The 9,529-nt window shown below is 43.2% G+C and overlaps 1 protein-coding gene across 3 annotated transcripts in view; it reads right to left on the bottom strand.

Annotated features, from left to right (window-relative positions):
* Window positions 1-7,305: 7,305 nt before the first annotated feature.
* Window positions 7,306-9,529, bottom strand: part of AUH (AU RNA binding methylglutaconyl-CoA hydratase) — a 99,678-nt gene continuing 97,454 nt past the window's right edge. For all 3 annotated transcript variants that reach the window (XM_048504747.1, XM_048504748.1, XM_048504746.1), the window contains one exon: window positions 7,306-9,467. In XM_048504747.1, the coding sequence (XP_048360704.1) occupies window positions 9,390-9,467 (78 nt within the window). In that variant the 3' untranslated portion in view covers window positions 7,306-9,389. The remainder of the gene's footprint in view (window positions 9,468-9,529) is intronic.

Genomic DNA, 9,529 nt, shown 5'->3' with positions numbered 1-9,529 from the left:
CCAAGTCCCTCTCCCTCCATCTCTTGCCCAGCTGGCTGCTTCCTCCTGGTTCTAACTCCACCTTGCTCTCTCTTCCTTCAACCATCCTCCTCCACGCCTCTTTCTTCCTCCATTTGTACTTCACTATCCACCCTACACCACACTCTCCCCTCCTTTTCCTTTACCACCACCTCAAGTTCCTCTTCCTGCCATCTTTTATCCCTTCCCACCTTCCCTTCCACCAATCTCACCCCTGCCAGCCAGTCCACCTGCGGTGCCCTCCGGCCTGGTTGAGGCCTGCTGGCTCATCCATTGGCCTCCAGGCCCCTGGCCCCTCCTCCAGGGTGGGGGCTCAGTGCCGGGCTCCACCACCAGTGCCTCTACCGCCAATCAGGGTTCTCCCAAATGGCTGGGCTCCTCCTGAGACTTTGTCCAGTGCCTCGGCACGGTGGCATGGCCTCCTGAGGCCAGAGGCTCGGATGGTGCATCCTCCACCCCCCCAGCTGCTGTGTTGCCTCATCCCTGGGCCCCGCCATTACCGCATCCCTGGGCCCCACCATTACCGCATGTCTCCACAGGACTCCCCGGGGCCTGGGAGCCTCCATTGTCTTGGCCGCAGCCGGTGTGCCCCTCTCGAGAGGTAAGTCTGGTGGGGTGCTTGGGGGTGGCTCAGGGCTGTGGGGGAGTCCAGGGAGGGGCCTCCTGCCCGACCCTGGACATTGTTGATAAAAATATTGAATAGCACTGGGCCTAGGACAGAACCCCATGGCATTCCAATAGTCACTTTTTTCCAGGATGAAGATGAGCCATTAATGACCACCCTTTGAGTTTGATCAGTCAACCAAATACAAATCCAACTAATAGCAGCATTGTCTAGTGCACATTTCACTAGCTTACTTGCGAGAATATTATGGGGAACCTTGTCAAAAGCTTTACAAAATTATGGTATGCTACGTCCACAGCATTCCCTTCATCTACCAAGCTTGTTACTCTATCAAAAAAAGAGATAAGATTGGTCTGGCATAACTTGTTTTTCAGTAACCCATGCTCACTTTTTGTGATCACAGTATTCCCTTCTAAGTGCTGGCAGACTGTCTGTCTAGTGATCTCCAGAAACTTCCCTGGTATTGATGTCAGGCTGACTGGACGGTAATTATTAGGGTCATAAGAACATAAGAACAAGCCAGCTGGATCAGACCAGAGTCCATCTAGTCCAGCTCTCTGCTACTCGCAGTGGCCCACCAGGTGCCTTTGGGAGCTCACATGTAGGATGTGAATGCAATGGCCTTCTGCGGCTGTTGCTCCCGATCACCTGGTCTGTTAAGGCATTTGCAATCTGAGATCAAAGAGGATCAAGATTGGTAGCCATAAATCGACTTCTCCTCCATAAATCTGTCCAAGCCCCTTTTAAAGCTATCCAGGTTAGTGGCCATCACCACCTGTGGCAGCATATTCCAAACACCAATCACACGTTGTGTGAAGAAGTGTTTCCTTTTATTAGTCCTAATTCTTCCCCCCAGCATTTTCAATGAATGCCCCCTGGTTCTAGTATTGTGTGTGAGAGAGAAAAATTTCTCTGTCAACATTTTCTACCCCATGCATAATTTTATAGACTTCAATCATATCCCCCCTCAGCCATCTCCTCTCCAAACTAAAGAGGTCCCAAAACGCTGCAGCCTCTCTCCTCATAAGGAAGGTGCTCCATTCCCCTCAATCATCCTTTTGTTGCCCCTTTCTCTTGCACTTTTTTTTCTATCTCCCTCAATATCCTTTTGGAGGATGCGCGCACTAGAACTGGACTTACAGTACTCTAGCAAGCGTCGCATTAAGCACCACTGCTTTTATATAAGGGCATGACAATCTTTGCAGTTTTATTCCTCAATTCCTTTCCTAATTATCCCCAGCATAGAGCTCTTGCCTTTTTTCACAGCTGCCATGCATTGAGATGGACATCTCCAGCGGAAACTTATCATCAACTAAGACGCTTCTAAATCCCTCTTCTCTGGTCTGTCAGACTGGATAGCACCGACCCTTGCAGCTTGTATGTGAAGTTTGGATTTTTTGCCCCTATGTTGCATCACTCTTGCATTTTGCTACATTGAACTGCATTTGCCATTTCTGAGCCCACTCACCTATTTTTTTATCCAAGGTCCGGGCTTTGGAGCTCTTACAAGAAATCACTTTGTGGTTTCTCACCACTCCTACATAATTTGGTATCTGTATCTGCAAAGCTTTGGCCACTATGCCTGTACTCCAATTCTACTTCCAGGTCATTTTATGAGATAGGTTAAAGAGCACTGGTCCCAAAACGGATCCCCTGGGGCCACCAATTCTCCGACATCTCTCCATTGTGAGAACTTCCCATTTACACTCCACTCTTTGCTTCCCTGTTTCTTAATCCATAGTTTTTTAATCCATAGGAGGACTTCCCCTCTTATTCCCTTTTGATTGCTGGAGTTTTTCTCAATAGTCTCCTGTGTGAGGAACTTTGGTCAAAAGCCTTTTGAAAAATCCAAGTAGACAATATCCACTGGTTCCCCCTTATCCACACATGCCTGTTTACACCCTCAAAGAACTCTAGTAAGTTTGTAAGACAGATTTGCCTCTGCAAAAGCCATGCTGACTCTTTCTCAGCAGGTCTTGCTTTTCTACATGTTTAATAATTTTATCTTCCCAATGATAGATTCTACTAATTACCACCAGGAACAGATGTCAAACTGACTGGCTCTGTAATTTCCTCGGGTCCCCCCCACAAGATCCTTTTCTTAAAGATTGGCAGGTGACATTGGCCATCTTCCAGTCTTCAGGGATAGAAGCCTGAGTTTCAGGGATACAAGTTGCATATTAAAGTGAGAAGATCAGCAATTTCATGCTTGAGCTCTTTAAGAACTCTTGGGTGAATGCGATCTGGGCCAGGGGATTTGGTAGCATTTAGCTTATCAATGGCTGCCAGAACTTCTTCCTTGTCTACCTCTATCTTCGCTAGTTCCTCAGATTCGCCTCCCAAGAAGCATGGTTCAGGTGCAGGAATTTCCTAACTTCCTCTTGGGTGAAGACAAATGCAAAGAATTCATTCAGCTTCTCTGCAATCTCCCTGTCATCATTTAGCACATCCTTTGCTCCTTTGTCATCTAACGGGCCTACCGCTTCCCTAGCTGGCTTCCTACTTTTGATATACTTGAAGAACTGTTTGTTGCTGGGTCTTCTTTGTCCCCTTTTTGAAGATAACATTAGCCCTCCTCCAGTCCACTGGGACTTCTCCTGTTCTCCAGGAGTTCTCAAAGATTATAGCAAGTGGTTCTGAGATTACTTCTGTCAGTTCTTTTAATATCCTGGAATGTAGTTCATCAGGCCCTGGGGATTTGAATTCATTTAAAGTAGCCAGGTATTCCTGCACTATCTCTTTATTTATTTTGTGCTGAATTTCTCCTACTGTATCTTCTGTTTCATTTTCTCATGAATGAGCACTATTTCCTTTTTGGGAAAAGACTGAAGCAAAGAAGGTGTTGAGTAGTTCTGACTTTACTCCATTCCCTGTTAGTATTTTGCCATCTCCTCCATGCAGTGACTCTATCCTATCTACAAAAAAGCCTCTCTCTTTTTGCTGTTTTTAACCTCTCTAGCAAGCCTCAGCTCATTGTGCACTTTAGTTTTTTTGACTTTCTAACCACACATCCTGATTTGGAGAGGAGACATCTGAGGGGGGATATGATCGAAGTCCATAAAATTATGCATGGAGTAGAAAATTTTGACAAAGAGAAATTTTTCTCTCTCACAATACTAGAACCAGGGGGCAGACATTGAAAATGCTGGGGGGAAGATTTAGGACTAATAAAAGGAAACATTTTTTCATGCAACGTGTGATTGGTGTTTGGAATATGCTGCCACAGGAGGTGGTGATGGCCATTAACCTGGATAGCTTTAATAGAGGCTTGGACAGATTTATGGAGGAGAAGTCGATCTATGGCTACCAATCTTGATCCTCCTTGATCTGAGATTGCAAATGCCTTAGCAGACCAGGTGCTCAGCAGCAGCAGCAGCAGCAGCAGCAGCAGCAGCAGCAGGCCATTGCTTTCACATTCTGCATGTGAGCTCCCAAAGGCATCTGGTGGGCCACTGCGAGTAGCAGAGTGCTGGACTAGATGGACTCTGGTCTGATCCAGCAGGCCTGTTCTTATGTTCTTATTTGTTTGAATTCCTCTTTGGTGATTTCCCCCCTTTTCCACTTCTTGTACATCTCCTTTTAAAATCTTAGCTCAATTGAAAGTTCTTTAGACAGCCATCCTCCCATTTTACCTCCTCATTGGAACTGTTTCAAATTGTGTCCTCAAGATCTCACTTTTAAGAAACTCCCAGCCATCATGCACTCCTTTCTCGTTTAGTGTTTTTGACCACAGGATCACACCCAGTAGATTCCTAAGCTTACTGAAATCTGCTTTCTTAAAATCTAGAATGTGTATATGACTATGTTTAGCATCCCCTTTCCACTGTACAGTGGAACCTTGGTTTTCGTTGGTAATCTATCTGAAAAGAATCGATGAAAACCAAAACCGAGGCAAACTTTTCCATAGGAATCAATGTAAATCCAATTAATTTGTTCTAGGCACTCCAAAAAACATACCAAAACCACATTTTTTTGGTGAATAAACATGCTGAAAACAGTAACTGAACTTTAATGCTGAAAACAGTAACAAACAATAACACTAGGACCAGCTTCAGAGCCAGTGAACCAATGTCGCACCAGAAAGCTGTCCAAAGAGGTCTGTTTCTGACGCCTCTTTAATATTTATCTGAAATGACATTGTCATTAAACAAGTTGCAGACACGGCCTGCAACAGCTTTGTCCGGGTGATTTTTCTCCACAAACCCCTGCACCTTACTGCAAATTGATAAAAACCGAGGCAAATCGATGAAAACCGAGACAAATTTTTCACTGAAAAATCGATGAAAACCGAAACCGGTGAAAACCAAGGTTCCACTGTATAACAACTCCAGGAGAGCATGATCACTCCCACCTAAGGATTCTACCACTTCCACTCCACTAATCAGGTCATCTTTATCCGTTAGGAACAGATCTAAAATACCTGTTCCCCTTGTTGCTTCTTCCACCTTCTGGACCATTAAATTGGCTGCAAGGCAGGTGAGAAATTTGTTGGACCTAATTGCCATGGAAGAGTTTGACTCCCAGAAAATATCCATATAATTGAAATCTCCCATTTCTCTTCTTTGTGCAAGTTTTGTTATTTGTTCCAAGAATGCATCATCCATCTCTTCAGACTAGCATGGGGGTCTACAATAGACCCTCACAATGAGATCAGTGTTATTTCTCTCCCCCTTAATTTTTACCCAAATGCTCTCAACCAGGCTTGCAGGATTTAAGTCATGAGCCTGCTCACAGCTGTAATAATCTTTTACGTATAATGCTATTCCTTCTTTCCTATTTTATGTTTCTCTGAAATAAGTTATACCCTTCAATTCTTACATTCCAATCATGAGACTCATCCCACCAGGTTTCCACCAGTGATGCCTATAATGTCATACTTGTTTTGCTGTGTTAAGAGTTTGAGTTCATCTTGTTTATTTCCCATACTCTGTGAATTGATATAGAGACATCAAAGGCCATGGTGCATTTCCTCTGGATGCTTCTTTAAGGTTTTTTCCCTCCTGCTGTTGCCATCTTGCTCAGTTCTCTCTATAACCTTTGGACTACCATCACTACCATTTGTTGAACTCCTATCGGTTTGAATATTGTCTCCCGCCCCCACATAATTCAGTTTAAAGCCCTTTTAATCAGGTTTGTGAGCCTCCTGGCAAAGATGTTTTTTCCTACAGACGTGAGGTGCAACTCATCCCTTGCCAGCAGTCCCTCTTCATGAAACCACAGTCCATGGTCCAAGAACCCAAACAGTTTCTGGTGGCACCATTTGCGAAGGACATTGTTCACCTCCACTATTCTTCTTTCTCTCCATGGGCCTTCAATCCTTCAATCGGGATTAGAGATGAAAAGACAACTTGTACATCCAGAACCTTCAGCTTCCTTCCCAGACCATCAAAATCCCTTCTGATGTCCCAAAAGCTACGTCTTGGCTATGTCATTTGTCCCCACATGGATGAAAAGGAAGTGGTAATGGTCAGTGGGCTTAACAAGCCTTGTCAGCCTCTCAGTGACATCATGGATTTTTGCCCCAGGGAGACAGCATACCTCTCATGACATCTTATCAGGCTGGCAAATCGCTGCTTCTGTTCACCTCAGCAGGGAGTCCCCAACAACGACTACATGTCTTCTCTGATGTTTTATATTCTGTGGGCTGAACCGTCTATTGCTTGCACAATCTCTGAGATCTGACTTGGTTGCTCCTGTGCATCTTCCTTATCCTCACTGAGAAGGGAAAGAACTTCAAATCGATTTTATAGGTTTAAACTCAAAGAATATTCCCTAGTCCCTGCATTTTGTGTCACATTTTTCCAATTACCCACCTCCAGCGTTTGAGAATTGCCATCTTCCTCAGAAAGATCCCCAATGCATTCCTCCCCCAGTACCGTCAGCTCCACTGTGTTGATGAAATGTTCCTTTTTTCTAATGTCTTGAAGCATATATACTTGCGCCTCATGCTGCTGGACCTTCTCTTCTATGAGAGCAACCAGCTTACACTTGCTGCAGGTGTAGCTACACACATCATCTGGCAAAAAAACAACATCCCACAGCTGTTGTAACTGCAGCAACTCCACCAGCCATATTTACCAGTTTAGTAGTGCAGAGCCTCCTGTAAGAATTTCTCAACCCAAAAAGTGCTTCCCTTACCTGTTTAGACAAGCCTGTTTACTGCACTCCAAGGGCAAGACCTAAAGGCTGAAGCCCTGGCCCCTTGTCAAGACTCCAACGTACCTTCTACAATCCCTCAAAAGATACTTTTTTATTAAGTAAAAGAACTGCATGCGCCACTGCTTCCAGAGACTGAGCAACAAATAGCAAGCCCCACCTCTCAGAAGCCTAGCACTTTCTGTCCCACTACTCTTCTCTGTGGCTTCCAGAGACCCTCAGCTGCTTCCAGAGACCCCTCTGCTGCTTCCATTAGGAGAACTGGGAAACATGCAACATATTCTGAGGCTGGAAAATACCTTTATATTAATTATTACTCTCTGTAATACAAAGCTTGATGACCACAGGTCTATCAGCAGGACAAAATGAAGCTATCCACAGGCAAGATGGAATTCTGATGTATCTGTATAACTCCCTAGATATGCCAAAAAAGTCTCTGTAGATTTTAAAATGTTCAAATACATTCTGATGAAGATCCTGATGATGATTGACATCTAGGAGGCACAGAAAGTTGAAAATAGTTTAATGTAGTAATTAAACAAAAAATAGAAAACAGAAAGAGGGGAAATTGGCCTTGTCAAATCTGAAAGGGTTTACAGAATCCCAGAAGGGAAATGTGAAGCATGGGGAAAATTTTCAAGACATCTGCCCTGCAATTCTTTGTGTACCAATGGTGTCAATAATTAATTATGGTAAATTTCATCCAGCACTATTTCAATAATAGAATTCTTTCACGGATTTTCAATATGATCTCTACTCTGATATGATTTCAATATGAAGTATCATGATCTTTTAAAATCTGTTTAACAGTTCCAAGGTCAAGTACTATAGTAAGACAATAAGAAACATTTTCCTTAGATTGGAACATAATATAAAAGCACTGAGAAAAATCCAAGATGTCACAGATATTTTTAGAGCTGCAATCTGCAGCCTTATTGAAGCAATCTGAAATATTCAACAAATTTCTGCATGGGTCAGTGAAGTTGCTGCTCACTGGTATACTTGATAGCGGTGGAGCCCCAGGGCCGTTTGCATGCTTCCTCGTGGGCAGCTTCCAGAGGCACCTCTGCAAGGAGGCTGTGGAGAAACTGCCTGTGTTGGCACAACTAGCCATCTTCATGCGGACGTATTGTTGAAATGTGGTTCTCAAAATAATCTTGTTTCTCTGGCTCTCTCCCAGCTTGCTCCAACTGACACCGAGAAACTGCCTTGGCTGAAGGTCACAGCCCAGCTGTGGGATGTTTCCCTAGTGGCTAAAATTTTCAAGTATTTGCACCTGTTAGCAATAATGATTTTCTCACTAACCGTCTTTGTTAATTGCAGATTGGTCTGCTCATGCCACCTGACCTATAGTTTCTCTATAATTGTCTTTCAATATTCTAACCAACAATCTTTTTTTCCCGGCTGCTACTTCATATATGATATGATGCTGTTATTCCTTGACTGCTAGTGATAAACTATTCTTTTGTCTTTTACTTTGCTTGCTTTTTGGAATGAAAGCTATGCTAAACTATGGATATTTTTATTATTTTTATTGTTTCATTTTTTGAGGCGATGCTACTATTCAATAAACTTTAAAAGATATTTTACTCATTTTTGCCTCTGAGTCGTGTGTGCATCCCAAATCCTAACCCACACTGAGGTGTGGCTAGTTAGCTGTGCCTCCACAAAGGCATATCCTGTTTTTTAAAAACTTACCTTCTCTCCCTGCGTAGCTCCGGAGGGATGAGGAGACACGCCCCCGCAGCCATAGCAACGCTTTGGGGGTCAAAGGGCAGCATGGGCATGTCTCCTTGTCCCTGCGGAACTGTGCAGGGTGAGAAGGTAAATTTTTAAACAGGACACACTTAAAAGTGGCACCTCTCGCCCGGTGCCGTTCGCTCATTTAGCAAGTCTTAAAAACACTGTTTTACTGCTGGTTGGGGGGTGGGGGGAAACACAGTGGTGCCTTATTTCGGAGGCGGCAACCTTGCAAAGTGCCCCCCCCCCCGCCCGAACAGTGTTTTTACCATGCCTGGGCTGTTGTTTTGGCTTGTGCAGAGTGGGCCTAAGATAACACTTGCACCATATTACAACGTTGAACCATAATCCAACTGTTTCCATGTACCAACATTATATAAAATACACATCTCTGTGGTTACTTTTTCTTACCTTAATTAAACTATCTTTATTAACAAAGTTTAAAGTTTATGTTCTTTTTTGATCTATATATTCAATTAAAAATTCTGTGCAAATACATAACAGTTTTGGTATGCTCAATGAAATTATTCTGTTCAACAGCATGTGCACATTTGATATGATAACTTTATGCATATTAAAAGTTCTGTGCATTGAATTTATAGGGACTGCATTTCATACATATAAGATACAAGTGGTATACAGCCTAGTGACCTTGCAGGTAAACAGAAGCCTTCGAAATCATAAGGAGTAAGGCTGAATATACATTTGAATACATTACAGATTTCAAAGTATGAGTGTTTACTTTTCCTTTAATGGTTGCGGTATCTCAGAGTCTGAGGCAAAGGACAGCTAAAAAGACATTCCAGTAGTATGTTTATTTCATTCACATTTTCAAGTCTTCTCTTTTTTCCTATTCTCCTTTGTAGTGAGGGGGTCTTTTTTCTTTAAAAGCAAGGAGGCCTTCAATTCTATCTTTTGTTGGAATAGTCTACAAAGAAGAAAGTTATTTCAGCATTAACATTACAAGTGAGGCGTACATTTATGCAAACA

This window comes from Sphaerodactylus townsendi, linkage group LG07 (assembly GCF_021028975.2).
Source record: "Sphaerodactylus townsendi isolate TG3544 linkage group LG07, MPM_Stown_v2.3, whole genome shotgun sequence".
Lineage (NCBI taxonomy): Eukaryota > Metazoa > Chordata > Lepidosauria > Squamata > Sphaerodactylidae > Sphaerodactylus > Sphaerodactylus townsendi.
This window is presented reverse-complemented; position numbering and strand designations above follow the sequence as displayed.